The sequence below is a fragment of the Drosophila innubila genome (genome assembly GCF_004354385.1).
Source record: "Drosophila innubila isolate TH190305 chromosome 3R unlocalized genomic scaffold, UK_Dinn_1.0 2_E_3R, whole genome shotgun sequence".
Taxonomy (NCBI): Eukaryota; Metazoa; Arthropoda; class Insecta; order Diptera; family Drosophilidae; genus Drosophila; species Drosophila innubila.
The window spans coordinates 12,408,960-12,425,608 of NW_022995380.1; the positions used below are offsets into that span (position 1 = coordinate 12,408,960).

At 36.4% G+C, this 16,649-nt stretch overlaps 1 protein-coding gene across 1 annotated transcript; it reads left to right on the forward strand.

Annotated features, from left to right (window-relative positions):
• The first annotated feature begins 6,860 nt into the window (after window positions 1-6,860).
• LOC117790860 (NEDD8 ultimate buster 1) lies at window positions 6,861-8,877 on the forward strand. Its single transcript, XM_034630467.1, has one exon. The coding sequence runs from the start codon at window positions 6,898-6,900 to the stop codon at window positions 8,761-8,763; it is 1,866 nt and encodes a 621-aa protein (XP_034486358.1). The 5' UTR covers window positions 6,861-6,897; the 3' UTR covers window positions 8,764-8,877.
• Window positions 8,878-16,649: the final 7,772 nt, after the last annotated feature.

Genomic DNA, 16,649 nt, shown 5'->3' on the forward strand with positions numbered 1-16,649 from the left:
ATTTGAAAACTATTTTCATTGCGTGATAATTTATGTGACAATTACAAATTACAATGCAATCGTTGGCCTGTTATGCAAATTAATTATAAAGTTTACAGTACAATTTGCTTTAAACTCCCTTGTTATTCCATACCTTCTTTTTCTTTTCCCATAACCTGTTCGTTCCATTCGCTTTTCAAATCTTACTTTATGTGGAATTTATCTTGTGCCTTGTTTGCCATTTTGCAGCTTGCAGTTTTTTCAATTTACAATAAAATTCAATAAGGTGTTGACTTAATGGAAATTGACTGACAGCGCCTGCCAAATGTGTCCCGGCTTTCTACGTGTGTGTGTGTGTATGTATTAGATGTACGGATGCATGTGTGTAAGTCTAAGACCATGTCTTAGCTTTCTGTTTGTGTATTTTCCGGCGGAGTTGCTATAAAATGTCATTTGGGACAAAGTCTTTCTTGGCATCTGCAAAGCTAAATATCGCAAAAAATAAAATTGTAAATTTTGTTCAAACTCATATTGAAATATCTTAGAATTTAAAGTTTAATTTACAGTTTTTATAAAATTTTTAAAGCGTTATCTCAGAGTATCAAATTATATTGAATAATTTCGGATCTCTGAATATAGATATTATTCTCAGTACAAAAATACAATCAAATTATAAAATGTTATGGGCTGTTTGCTCACAAAACGAACAGCTACCAAGGTTATGACAAGCACCAACCGCTCGTTACAAGCTTCAGCCAGCACGCATACGCACTGTTGAACAATAGAAATATCTGATTCGCACTCTTTTTCCAACTCTAACCCACCACAGCCTTACGCTTAGAAAAATTTGAATTTTAAAAACTAACAAGTATGCATAAAATAAATTGCAAGTGCATACGACAAAGTTGAAATAAAAAAGGAAATGCGGAAGTTAGAAGAGGTTGCCACACCTATGATTTTGTTGCAGCTGGCGAGTTCTTTCCACTGCTGCACAATCAGCAAAAGTCAGCGAGCTATGAACAAATGTTAAACAGACAAAACAAAGTGTAAAGTGTACATGTTGGAGGTTGTGGGTTTTAGGAATGGGTCTAGTGGACCTACGTTAGAGGAGTGCAGTGTATAATTTAACACTGAGAGCGCGTGAAATGCTCGACGCCATTTTAAAGTTAAAACATTTGTGTAATTAGCAGCAGCAGAAACATTCGAAGGCGTACCGTAAGGTAGAAAAACACGACCAAAAACGACTTTAAGTGCTAGTGGAAATTACGTACCAAAAAGTTAATTAAATTGTTACAATTTCCTTCTTATTCTTTTGCTTGCACTGAATTGTAGTTGGCCGTGTTGGCTTTTGGCCAAATGCATGTTTGCAAGCCGAACTGGCTGACAATTAACAAATGTCAACGGCGTAAAGTTCCACCAAGGATGCGGGTGACTAAACAACTTAAGTAAAGTGAACTTTGCTGGAGTGTTATGACACTGGTTTTCATCTGACCTCTGATTCATGTTAAGGAATTACTTTTTCGTTAACTTTTGCTAGCTAGTGCACCATTTGCAGTACTGTTATCATCAATAAAGGGTGAAAACATAAAGAGAAAACATATGAAACAGACAAATCGAACACTATTTTTTTTTAAGACAATCAGAACTAATTACATATTGATTTCTTTTTCTACTTAAATATTTTATTGCAATTGGTTGAAAAACACAGAAATATTGCTTCATTTTATTTAATAGAGCAAAAATAATGATCAATTCCACAGGAAAATAATCCGTGCTGTTACTTTTGGGAAATTATACAGACTTTTTGAGGAAATTATATGCTTAGAAAGATCCGTATTAAAATTGTTTTAAGGATTATTTGAATAAACAATTTGGAACTGGAAACCTATTCCATATAAATTTCATTTTCATTGATTTTAAACAAATTTACTGTAAATAAATGTATTTAATTTATAAAATATGTCATCAAATTATTTATATATTAATCAGAAAATGTATAGAATTGAAAAAGTCTTTCATGAGTATTAAATGCCGTTATTAACTTAAAAATTTCGGCTTGTCGTTGTCAATTTAACATTGCCAGCAAACTCTGTCCTGTTCTATTGTGCGTAAGGTTCAGAGATAAGCGCTCATTTATGCCATGGATACCTTTCTTTTTTCGCTTTTACCGTCAGTCATCAGTCATTGAAGTTGACTGCGACAGTTCGCATTAAGTATTATCAATTGCGAATCACCAATTGTCATCGACGTCGTCATTGAGCGCCAGCTCCGGCTTGGTCTCAAGCACGTTTGTCGTTTTGTCTGTCGCATATGCATTGTCACCTTGTTGGCCATTTAACTCGGAACGCCCAGTGCCAGCAATTCCGCCTGACGCCATGGTTGCCATGGTTGTTGTGCACACCTCAAATTGGCTATACGAATTTAAGCTTATTTTCCACGTCAAAGATAAAAAATGGATAGAAACTTTTTTTTGTTCTTTTGTGTCGATCTAGGTAGAGAGGGAGTTCCAGTATGTTGTCTGTATTATTCAATTAGTGACTAAGACAGTGGGTAAATAGAAAGATAAACTAGCTGATGATTTTTCATATGTCACTGTTAACGTATAGAAAATGTCTAAGAATTAGCTGTACTTGGATTTTGATCAAATATGTCCTGTTCAAATTTTTAGTACTTATCAAATCATTTTCATATAAATCTGACCTTGAGTACCATGTATATTAAAAAAAATAAATTAAATCCGTCTGTTGTTAACAACGAATGCAATTTAGTTTCTTATTTAAATAAATTTATTAAATCTGGTTCTCAAATTCGACCCATTGTCTATATTTATCTCCGACAGTGCCTAGAAGACGACAACAAAAAATGTTGGCAAATGCAGCATGACCAAAAAAAGTAACGAAACATTTATCCTAACGTGTTCATTTGAGTGGAATCACTTAATGGTTTTATACGCTTATCATTATCATCCCAGGAACGCGGCTCGTCACACCTCCTCTGTCCCGATCCCCATTTTCATTCTCATCCCAAATCCAATTCCTGCTGTCGTGCTAATGTCATTCTGCGAACAACGTCCTCCAACTGGTCGACTACCAACGCACAATGACAAAGCGACAACATTGGCAGCACCACCAACAGACAGACAGACAGACAGACAGACAGACACAGCCATCCTTGTTGCAAGTGAATCCACGAGGCGCGCCATTGATTCAATCAAATTTCAAACTGTGGAGCATTTTTATCTGTTATCTGGCGGATGTTTGGCTCGCTGTCAGCGCGAAATGTTTATGTCCAGTCATTGTTTTAACGCGTGTGTTTGCCAGACATACTCACAAGCACACACACGTGCACAACAAACATGCACACACTAAAACACATCAGCATACACATCTTCTTGTTAAATGCATAATTTTGGCGCAATTGCTTCACTGAACGTTTCAGTTTTTTTTTTTGGTGCGTAACGCTCGCATTTGGTGAGGGGAAACTGGCTAGGGGGAAGGCGGTGGGTGTGTCACTGCCAAAGGTCGACTAAGGCCCACAAATAAGGAAGTAATATGTCGCCGCTGCATGGCCATCAAAGCCAGACGCGATGGATACTTCACTGGGTTTTGTAACTGACAGGAGCTCCAACCAATCCCCGTTTCCGCCCTCCCCTGCCTCGTATTACTTGAAAATGACAGTGAGAAAAGTGGATGCTCTCTTTTTGCGCATCGTTCGCTCTATTGTTAACGGTTTTAACTACTCTGCAAGCTTGTGAGGCAATCTGCTCTGTGTTATCGTTTTACAACTGCGGTTTTTTTTTTTTTGTAAGAATAAAGCTGTAAAAATATCTATAGTTTTCATAATTGTCAATAGCATTTCTATCGATAGGATAATTATGTATTTAAATCATATCGAGTTGCATTGGTAGGAAACAAATTACTTTTTCGATGATCGTTCTTTGGTGTTGAAATAAGAGACAATGTCTGTTTCGATTTTTAAATGGGTGTTGTAGAAAATATACAGCAAAGCAGTAATGATATCTCATATTTACATTAATTAGAAAATTTGGAAATGTACTGTGTAACTTGAGAACTTTTTTTTTTAAATTATGGTGATAAAAAAATAAAAGATATCCCCTTTTTGATTCTAAATTCATCTTGTTTACATATATACCCGTTTTTCGTTGTGTAAAATATTACAAAGAAAGTAACTTTGAAGAGATGAAGATAATATTCTACTACTAAAATGCGTATGACAATGAGTGTAGGGTATTCAATTGGTTGATCACCTCTAACCTATACTATAAGCATCCCCTTTCCCTATCGCCTTGCGCTGCCTGTGCCTTACTGCTACTTTCTACCCCCTGTCAAAAACACTGAACCGCATTTGTTTTGAAAGATTAATGACCCACAATTGGTCGCATCATTGTGGTGTTGCTTTGGCTGTTGTCGTTGCTGTTGTTGTTTTTGCTGCTGCTGTTGATGATTTGTGCATATTTATGGACTTGAAATCGTTGTCACATTTTAAGTTTCGATCGAGATCTCTAGAGACAGCAAGCAGCATGACCTTTAAGGGCGACCGACTATTCATTTCATTAATTTAATGGACAAGAATGTGACTTGTCAGTTGTCAACTTTATGTCGCTCAATGGGAATGAAGGATGTGTGTGGGTAGGACGATGTGATGTTGTTCACTTTAGTTTAATGCCTGTAACGTTTCGACGACAAGTCAGTTAGTGCATCAAAACTTTGCCGACTTTGGCTCTGCTACAAGGCACTGATTTTATTTACAACATACAGCGGGAACAAGGATACTTGTGACGACAAGTCAACTCAAACTGAACTAATTTGAACTGAACTTAACTCATCTTTACTCATCTCAGTGCAAGTTCTTTGGGGGGTCGCTTCTCGAGGTTGCTTCTGTGTTGGGCAGCTGCCTCGACTGTGCATCCCATTGCTGTCAGTAACACTTAGCCGACATTTAACTTGTGTCATGTGCACGCGGTGCAAGCTGCATGTTGCATGAACAAAGAAGATGCATCTTAACTTTGCGACAAGTATAATGACAATAAAAAGTCCCATTTATGTTAGGCAATTGGTCGCGTATTTTCTAGATCTAAATAGAATAATGTCGAGTTCTGTCTATGAGAATAGATTGCTGATGGTCATGGATATCGATTTTACTGATTTTATAGCTGTTTTTGTCGCATTTGTAATCTATTGTCGTTTAGTTTTTTCTTATTTATTTATATATTTAACGTCAACTACAGTAATTTTAAAATTAAAAATGGATTTAAATTAAATTTTTAAAAACATTATATAATATATAAATTTATTTTGTTTTCATTTGATTTCTCCTCCCTTCTTATTCATTCATGTTTATAATTTTGGAGCTTCAAAACTAATTTTGGTTTACGCATTGAATTCTGTAAAAGGAAATTTCTAATAATACATATTATTTGTTTATTATAGAGACTTGATACTTAATTTTCCTGGATTTAGTGAATGAGCTGTTAGCTGAAACTTCAGGACGAATCAAGTGGAAATGAGCAACAGCAGCAAACAATTAAACAGCTACACACCATGACACTTAGACACAAAACATTCAAACAACAAACTTCGCACACACTTACGCATTCCATTCCCCTTCCCTTAATTTTCCCCTGACTGTGTGACTACTTCATCACAGACAACAACTGCGTTAGAAATTCATCCATTTATTCACACCAGCAAAGAGTGAGAAGTAAGGAGTGAGGAGTGAGGAAACCCGAGCGTATCCTTATTTCTAACAGACATTTGCGACACACAATAGCCGCGGCACTTTTCATTAGCAGCCACACTTTGGGAGACAGCTGAGAAGAGGGAAAGTATCTATAAAATGTCTTGGCCTTGTCGGTTTTACTTCTTACTTTTTGTGGCGCCTTTGTTGCAGTTATTAACCCTTAACCACACATAACATTTATTACCCACATTGTCGCACACAAGGGCCAAACAAAGACGCCTGCGTTAAGCTGACAATGGCATTTTTTTCCTACCGTCCTCCTTAATGCTCACTCGATAACTGTCCACAGTTCCTGTTCCTAAGACCAATCCCTCCTGCTTATTTCACTTGATTGTATTTTGTAAGGACTTTTGTCTGTGGTTTATCGCTTTTAATTTGTCGTCGCGAGCTTGGGCTCGTTAAGTCTCTCGCTTTTGCAATGTTTTTTTCCTTTTGCTGAATGAATTTCGTGCCGATAATTGGCTGAGCACAAGGCCAACAAAATTAGAGATTTGTTTGTTGCCCGGAAATTCGTTTAGTATACAAGAAGTTAACTACCGATACCGTCAAACATGTTAAACACAAGAATTTGCGCAAAGTTTTTGTTTTATGCTGTTATTTTCTTATATCGCTAAAAGCTATTCAAAATGTTTATATGTAATTGAATTTTTTCCATTATTTTAGGATTTATTTTAACTATCTTCTACCAGTAAAATTTTTCTATGTGCTGTATTTCCAATTAATGTTTCTTTTTATAGGCATTTTCTGCACACAATACTTAACAATAAAATTCAACAAAATAAAGATAATGTTTTTGATTTTTATTTTCAATTGAAAACAAATTTAAAAATAAATAAATAGTTAATTTACATTAAAATTAAAAACAAACGAATTTTTTGATTTAAATTATTATTTGATAATAATATTTTTAGTCTTGATTTAGAGAAATTAAAATAATATTTTTTTAAATACGAAACAAAATTTTTTTTATAGGGTATCTCAATCATTATTTTTCTCATTCTACTCATAACTTTTATTTGCGATTCCTGGTTTTAAATTTAATAATATCCGATTTGATAGTTTTTCACAAAGTACCCTTCAAGCAAAATGTCGAAAGAAAAAATTTAAAAATCAAAATTACCATTAAATTCTTTTTATCCATTCGGATGTATAACTGACATGTCCGAAATTGAAGATATATTGGTTCGATTGCGTGCTCGCCTGCAAGAGCGGGACATCAAGCTGTGGGAGGAGCCTTACTACGTGGAGAATGTAGGCAGAAGTGACTCTGCTTTGGAGCAGCTGTCGTTGGAGCTAATCCCCGAGATGCACATCAGTGCGTCCATTTGCAAAAACGCGTTGTTGGAGCTGCAGGAGAACGCACTTCGAAAGCTGGCTGCACGTCGTCAGTTCGATGAAACTGGACTTGCCACGTTCTTTGTGCGATGCGTGGATAGTCACGGCGGAACGGCAAATAGATTCGAGGTGAAGTGTGCCCTCGATGAGCTCGGCGCGAATTTGCAGCGTAATATTGCCGAGCAGTTGCAGTTGAATGAGGCAGGTCATGTTAAGTGCATATCGGCTGGTCGTGTGGTGGCGCCACAGGAGACTCTGCTATCACAGGGCCTAAAAAACAATCAGCAGTTATTGGTAATTGTGGGCCAAGAGGATGCAAAGGGCGAAGCGCTCTATGAACGCATTCGTCAGATACAAAGGGATGTGGAAATGGTTGTTGATTCCGAGCATCGCTTTGTCGAATTAGAGGATCAGGATGGCAATGCTATATCATTGCCGCCCAACGAAAATCGTTCACTTCTTCTGGGCATGGGTTTCTACGAGAAGGGAAGAGCGGCCATGCGACGGGAGCACTTTGATGAGGCGCTTCTGCTTTTTCTCGAAGCGGATGATAAGTTTAGCGGCTGCAACTCGAGATTTCTCGAAGCTGTGGATAATTATGCATTACTCAATTTGGACATTGTGTGGTGTTATCTCTGCCTAAAGAACATTACCCAACTGCCGGATGCACAGCGTCGCCTTGATCTCTGCGAGCGAATCTTTTGTCGCAGCTACGGTGAGAATTACAGTCGTCTTTATGCTCTCAAGGGTACCAACTGCCCGGAGCGTGCTCTTATTATGAGGCTACAGCTGCTCCAGGGCGTCATCCTCTTCCATCAGAATCGTCGTGATGAAGCCCTTCAACGTCTGCAGATTGCAGGCAATTCGCTGGCTGAGTTAAAAGTGGATAGTGACCAATTGTTGCTGCTTATTGAAATGGGCTTCGATGCGGCTGATGCTCGGCTGGCATTGCGTTCAAGCAACGGCAATGTGGAGCGGGCAGTTCAATCTATACAGGAACGACGCCAGCGTTTGCAGGCTGCCCGTCAGAACTCCGACTCGGAGACTGAAATGAATCGGCGGCTAGTGCAGTTGCAAGTGGGCAACGATGAGCGGGATTGGGTGCATCCACGCAGTGTCTGCCGTCTAATGGAATTGGGCTACGAAAGGCAACTGGTCGTGGAGGCACTTCGTCGGACCGAAAACAATTTGGAGCGCAGTCTGGAAATGTTGCAATCGCATTCGGATGAACTGCGTCGCAATTTGCCAGCAACTGTGGCAGCCGATGAGCAAATGCTTTACACACTGCGTGAACTTGGCTTCAAGTTGTCCTCGGCACGTGCCGCTCTCGAAACGACACAAAATGATATGGATCGTGCTGTGGATTTTCTACTCAAAAGTCTGCCCAACGAACGTGAATTAAACACTCTAATTGAGTATATGTCACAATTGAGTTCACAAACTGCTGATCTTGCCTCCACTTCTACTTCGAATCAATCGAGTCGGAGCGAGACATTACCAGCTGTTACAACCAGCAAACTGGCTTTGGTTCAATCCATATTGACCAAGGCAAAGATTGAAATTGAGTCGTATAGTGCCTACAAAAGATTCAATGAGGATCTACCTGAAAATGATCAGGATTATTTGGATTTGACGCTTGAGCAGGAGGAGCAAGTACTTAACGAGTACATGAGTCTTTTAGAACATTAAAGAGCCTTAATTTGTTTAATTTTTGCGACCGTGGAGTGCACGCATGAAATGTAAGCGTAGTTATTGTTTGAAAATGAATGTCAATTAGACAGAAAATAAAGCTTTAAAAGATAATGCATTGTGGATAGGTAGCTAAGTGAAATGAAAAACATTTGCGACTCTGGCTTTTTTAACAATTTCAAATATAGCTAAATGAAACGTCACCCCCTTGGAATTTTGAAATTTTATTATTTTAAATCTTAAATTAACTCCTCATATCCTAATTAACATAAAACAACACTTTAAACTTGATTCTGAGACCTTTCATTTTGCTTCTTGCTTTTGCTTCGCCCAAAAAAGTATGCTATGCATTTTGAATTCCGTCGCTATTGTTTAGTCATGTGCATGAACAGAACAGTTCTCACGGAAACTGTGTGTACTGTTGACTTTTGTGAAAATTAATAATTTTGGAAGTTGCCCCACCCCTGGACCATAAATTTTCTTGTTGGCGTGCAAATTTCTGTGCTTGATGGCCAAATAATTTGTCGTCAGTGTGTGTGAGTTGTTTCCGAATCGTTAAACCTCAAATAAACTTTAGTTCGCATTGTATATAGTATGCTTTGTTGTTGTTGTTGTTGTTGTTGATGTTGTTGGCATAGCTGTTAGGTAGATTTGTCATGCCATGCCGCACATTTTTTGAGTGGCTGACATTTCACTTGACTTGCTGCCGACTGTGGATTGAGTTTATTTCACAGTTTGTCCCTGAATTGGATTAAATCGTGCGTACGGCTTTTCGAATGGAAAGAACAATTTTCCAAAGTGTTTTTCGCTTTGACCAATAAGTTGGCAGGCTGGCAGTGAGGCAGCGCTTTAAGCATTTCAATTTGATGACATACAAAACTCATTCTAAAAATGGAAAATGAAAATAAAACGTAGCAAATGTCGCAGAATTTTTATGTCTAAATGCAAGCTGCACATTTTTTTTGCCCGGCCGCTTTGAGCCAACAAATTATTGTGGGTAGAAAAATGTAGAAGAAAATGTCAAAATGTTGGCAACAGCGTGGCACGGTTGTTCGGGGGGAAGTTGCTGTCTTATTTAGTAGTAGCGAAAATGAGCAGCGGCAGTCAGCGCTTAGACCAAGGACTTGCCGCGATGAAGGGTTGCACCAAAAGCAGTATAGGGTGGGGGGCAGGTACGGGGTGTGTGTATGCATGGGTGTGCAGCAGCAGTGTGCGGGGTAGAACTGTATTCTCTGGCTGATTTCCGTCATTTGTTGTTGCTAGCATTGCTGCAACTGCCACTGCCACTGCTGCCGCTTCTGTTGCTGTTGCTGTTGTCATCAACAGCCAGCAACATTATCATTGTCACTGCAAGTGCTGTTGTTTTTGTTGTTATGTGTCCTCATTATCGTTTGTTGCTTGCCATGCTCTTCTCGTGTCTTTTGGCATTTTGCATTTGCATTCCATTTTTATATTTTTTTCTCGGGTTTTTTTATCAAGTGGCAGGCTGAACAACTTTAATGGCTTTGAAATGCACTTGGAAGTGAGCAGGAAAAGATTTTTTAATTTATTATAAAAAGCGTCATTCCTTCTAACTATATTAAAATTTTATCACTCCAGCACAACATCCATCTTTATAAAGAATATCACACCCATTAATATAAATAATTTAAATAATTATTCCCGTAATTTTTAAATTAATTCGACAATGAATTAAATTTATTACTTCCACCTCAAATTACTCGTGATTATTTTTTCCATTCAACTAAAGCTTTTGATCATTTTTTCCCATTTATTTCTTTCCAAAATTTAATTTAAGTATTAAATTTAAAATGTTAAAATTTAGCTATGGAAATTTCTACAACTTTTTCTTCAGTTTTGTCTACTGCAGTTAATTAAAAGTAGATTTCTCATCATTTTTACTTTGGGTGTAACCACAAAAAAAGTTGCATAAATTACAAATTAGCTAAATCAAAATCAGTTTGAACCCCAAGCACTGAGAACCCGAAAAGCCACAACTTATTACCATCCCCATCCAATCCGATGGCACGTCCCATTTGGACAGTTTTATCAGGAAGGGACGGGGGACAGCTGCGACCGTGCGACCAACTTTGTGACTCACTGTGCTTAGAAAGTGAAAATAATGTAAATGATAAAATTATTTAATGATGCGGAAGTGCGTTGATAAGCAAACGACAAATAATACCAACAAACGATACTTGCTACTCAGATTTTATACCCTAATTGTGAGTATATTAATATTGTCAATAATTCTGGCCATAAGGACATCAATTATTTCAGGTTTTGTATTCGTGTATCCTATATAGTTCTTTTTTCAAGAATATTTTGGTTAATAATTAATAAAAATTATTTAAAAATTTTTTAATTTAGATTAATTCAAACTATTAAATAAATTAGTCACACCAAGAGATTCTTTAAATTTTTAAGTCCGTTTAGTGTATATCTTGCATCGGTGTGCTCTGTACATTATAATTTGCTCAACTTATTTCTATTCTTTTTCTGATTATATGCAAGAAAAAATGAAAAAATGATTCGTATTAAACTTGTGCTGTTTATATTTGGACTATTTAAGAAGTTAGGCAGCTGCGCCTATGGGATATGCAACACATTTTGTTGCCACATTCCGGTAAATCTATGAGGTTCCCCAAAGTTTCTAATGAGAGCGAGACTCATGTGGCAAGAGAACTTTATGCGCGTCCATAAAACAGTTGCCGAAGAGCATCAGCCGCCAGTGCAAATTGAGGACATAACTTTGCACCAATTTACATACTCATTATAGCACTCGCTTAGCAGTTGAATTGAGTCTGCGAAAAAAATGTAGATTAAAATTAAAAAAAAAAAAAGCAGAAAAGGACGATTTAATTAAACGACAACAAATTTGTCGTATTTTATATGGAGCAGCTACAATTTGCTACATGTCACATTGAATTGTTACAGAGTAATCTCATTCGTTTGCCAAAGAGTTGTTGAAATGCTCAATTACGAAATAAACCTCGAGCATACGTCAATGGGGTGTGTTTGGTGGCATCGACAGTGGAAGGCGAAATTTTCTACGTTTTTTTTTCGTAATACATGAACTGGCAGCATCTTCAGCATCAAATTTACATTCCAGGTTATATCTGCAACTCTATAAAAATTGCGTGTACCCACATTAAACAAGCTGCTCTGTTACTTCTTATTGATAATAATTGTTCTTTTCGGTACTCTAACTTTTTAAGGGAATTTATGGTTTAAGCCAAATGAATTTTACAGAGTGAAATTTTTACTTGATTAAGTCATATTCTCATCATTTAATTCTCCATATTATATTATCTCATTTAAAAAAATTCTAGATTATTACTTTGCCCAATTTTCACAACTTAATTAGCAAAACTAGATTCAATCCTGTGCTTAAAAAATTTTGACAACAAAATTTAAAAACAATTGACGGTGCTCTGGAAAACAAGCAAACAATGCTTTCAGCTGTCAAATAAAGATTGTTGACAGATTTGATAAAATGTAAAATATATTGAGTTACATGAACTATTTTTTTAAATGTAATATAAACGCAACAAACTCATATTAAACCAATTTAATAATTTACCTAAAATAAATAACAATATTGTTGAATTTAAAAATAAATTTACTTCTGCATGTGTTGCAAGTCTTACCTTAGAGTTAGAGTTTTGAATTTGCCTGTTTTTACAGTTTGTTGCGCATCCTCCATACTTTTGTGCTTTCAATTGTCCAGCCGCAGTTTGTGGTCTTGTTACAACATTTATTCATGCAACAGCAGCGCATGTTGTTGTTGTTATGTTTATGTAGCACCTACATAAAATGCGCAAATGATGCGTTTCAAATGACATAAAAGCAGAGGGTGACGTGGAGAATGGAGGGAATACCTCGGCTAGGGTCAAGAGCACCCCAAAAACTGTCGCAGTCACAAATTTTGCGTCTGGCAAACAAACAAGTTCGAGGCACCCACAATAACAGCAGTCGGTAGTAAAGTACAAGAGGCAACATTTGCTAATGACAAACATTGCAGTACCATCGGAGGCAGGACAGGGAGCGAGGGAGGATTGGGAGGTGGTCACGTTTGGGCCAAACAATGATGACGTTGGAGGCTGTGAATTTAAGTTGCCGCCTTGCCCGGGGGCATCAGTTTTATTATTATGCAGCGTGCGTTATACTATATAACGATGCTGGAAAAATATAAGAAAAAATAACTAATTGTCCATTCGGCAATGAGCAATTAGCAGATACCCTGTAAAGTGGATGTAATGAGCGATATTACTCATTATATAAATATAATATATTATGTTATTCATCCGCTGCAGCAACAAATGTTTGACATGCATTTACATCCTAGGTGGAAAATGTCATACCTTAAAATTTGTTTTTATATTCCATCTTCCTCAGAATAGAACAAAATAGAATTGATTTTTAAGCTGTATATAAAAAGCTAAGTGATAATTGGTTTTTATAATTTAGTATTTATGAATTGCCAATTTCTTGTAAATATCTATTATGCAAAAAGCAGTTGTAAATTTAATTCTTAATTAAATAATCTCTTCCGAATTGTTGGGTTGCATATTTGATTACTGAAAGTACATACCCCTTTGCAGAGGTTTATGAACATAGAAAAGAGTGCAAACTCTATAGGTACAGTCCCCATAAATACGCCCAGGACATGTGGCGCACATAAATATTGCATGGCTTTTTTTGATAATTTTTTTTGTTTGTTTTTTGGTAGCTTTTAATTGCACTGAAAGTGTGGATAAAAAATTAAGTTGTGCTTTTCATGCATTTTTAATGGCAGGCGCTCGTCTGTCATAGTAACCACTGACCGCACACCTACACAGCAGGAGCGATATAAAGGGGAAGAGAGAAAATGAGAGATGGAAGACGAAAACTGTTGCAAGAGATAGGGATTGGTTTAGAGTGAGATAGTAACTGCCTTTGCATTGCTCTCTCTCTTTTATTTTTTTTTAGCCTGCCTTTGGGCGACACTTTGCGTGTAGCAATGATTTGTGGCATATTTATGTAAATTTGTGGTTTTTTCGGTTAAAGCGTCTAGGTCGAGAGGCCGAAAGCTGCCAACCGGCCACTCGGGCAGCAGGCAGCAGGTGCTCTGGCCAAGCAATTAGTGAGAGCCTGGTTTATTATTATGAGCAGCTGGTAAGCACCACAGACTATTGCAAAAAGAACCTCATGAAAATTTGGACTAGTCAACTGAGCAAGTTGAGCAGAATCTATTCATGAGATGCCTTTTACCAACTTTTCATATTCAAATTGAATACTCAGCTCACCTGTTGGAATTCAACAGGCATGAGTAGAAAATTAAGACCAGTTTTAAAGTAGATTCCTTAAAAAATGTATCGATAATTTGCCAAATTTTATTTCCTTCAATGACAAATAATTATAAACTCTATTAGTATAATTAAAAGTGGTGATATAAATATAAGCTGTGAATCAAGTTAAAAATCTAAATGTACAAATCAAAAAATAAAATCGAGTTGTCAATAAATCGGCAAATAATACCTTGAGTTTTTTACAAATCGCTTTTTTGAAAAAAGTGTCAAGGAAAAAGTAAAATACCGAAAGAAATGGAAACAAATTGAATTTTCCAATTTTTTGCAGGATCAAAATAGTGGCCAAAAAAGAAAAATCGGCTAAGATTTGACAAAATTATGACAGGCTGAAAAGTTTGATAAAGTGCCAAGGGGAAAGAAAGTATGAATAAATTAATATTTTGAGATTAATTTTTAAGACAACAGATGCTTGTCAAAATCAAATATAACCTTCTTCAACCGTCTTATACATTATCAATCGGTATTTCTATATGTTTATTTTGTAAGCATAATTGATTTCGTTGGCCACTTATAGCTAAACATTTTCAGCCTATTCTTGTGTACATTTAGCATCTACATGTGTACACACTTTGTTACCCGTTAGTCAGAAATCATTCGTTACACGTGGCTAATCAATTTGAGCTGCGCGTGACCCTCACCTGTCTCATAAAGTTGCCTTCTTTTTTTGTTGTATTGCAAAAACAACACAGTAAAACACGGCCAGAAGGCTTGACCACATGACACACACATACACACACACACAGAGAGATAGATATACACACCGTCTGCGGACAATGTCGTTGATATTGTTGGCAACTCGTCCTGTTCTCCCATCGTCCTTGACTGTCGCCAGGACTGCCATCGAGGACAGGTGTGCATGATTTATGAGATTTACATATCAGCGCACTGATGAAGCGCGTTGATGCGCTGACAACGACAGATGCTCAGACAACATAGACACACACATAAATACACAGACACACACACACTCACACATGGCAACTGGGCTGTGGCGTATCCTAAAAATAGGCAAAAAGAAAATGCAAATTTGTGCACTGATTGATGATATTACGCTTGTTTCAAGCACTCGTAATCCCTTGTCTCTGAGGTGAAGGCATTTAGTCAGGTCTATGACTTCTTGAAACTACAACCAGTACATAGTCGTATGAATATCAAATAAAGCAATGTCTTAATTCAGGTGTTGACATTCCAAATAAACAAACATGAGGTAAAAGTGTACTGACGAAAACATATTCAAGCCCCAAAATTTCTTATATAAATTTTTGTGGCGAAAAATATTTAATTCAATTCATAAACGATTCTACATTAAAATAAAAGTAGCTTGGTATTCGAAAGTCTCATAAACAATTGCTTATTTAATTTACTCGATTGTACAAAGTTTTCGAGTGATTTGAAATATTAGTTTTGTCGCACAAAATAAAAATCTATTTTGTAATGTAAGTAATTTAGAATTAAAAGCATATTCAGCAATCGTAATGAACATATTTATCAAAATGAAACAAGCTTCGACTCAGGTCTAAGTTTAATTGCTTTAGTTTGGTAACTTACAAATTTGCATCAATTTCCCAACTAATTTGCATTCATTTAAGCTAGCTCTCGATTATCAACTTGTCACATACATAAGTGGCTACACATATGGTTAATGCTTGTCTATTCGAAACCCTATAAATTCCATCCCTCTTTCACACTTCTCTCTCTCGCTCTCTCTCTTTCTTTCATTCATTAACCAGACAGGTTTTGCTTTCATGGCTGGAGACAGGACGCAAATTCAGTAGATGGTGACACATGTGCCTGATATCCGTATGACATTTGGGATACATTTTACATGCTGCACTTGCTGCAGTTGAAACCGTTGTCTAAGCTGGCTAATTGTTATGTGCCCATCACAAACACTGAACATTAACGTTGACATGAGGAACAATATACATTCAGCCGGAACTTTTCGTATTTCGCAAAAATTTAAAACATCGCTTACATTACGTATAATTTTGTTTTTACATTTTAATATGTATTAAATATTTAGTGGTAGTAAAGAATCAAAACTGTTTTTTCCTGGAGATAAAAAGTTTAAATGGGGATGAAAAGTGTTAATTAAAAATGTACTGGTGATAAAATTCTCATAAAAATTTAGAAGAAATCTCAATTAAATTTCTAAATAAATATAATTTACTGAAATCTTTATTTTCTTAGTATTTTTAAACTTGATTGCAAGTCTCATGGTTCTAAGTCATTGAAATCCATCGATTGGTGGAAAAGTTCGAAGCTTTATCTTAACCTAAACTAAATTTTTGGAAAATATTTAATACTGTTATTATTTTATAGCAAATCTTAAGAAATTATAATAGCTGTCGTTTCGCTTTTGTCATTAAGGGAATGAATGAATATTAACTTTTAGCCAAATTTTATAAAAATATACTTTTATGTAACATTTTTACAGTATTTTCATTGAATGTTTAATGACTTTTATTAGAAATCTATAGAGAACCTTGAATCAGTAACTGCCCATCCCTGGTTTTCGTGTAATGAATCGTGATT

Coding starts and splice junctions, on each gene's coding strand:
- LOC117790860 (XM_034630467.1), top strand. CDS start 6,898: ATGTCCGAAATTGAAGATATATTGGTTCGATTGCGTGCTCGCCTGCAA.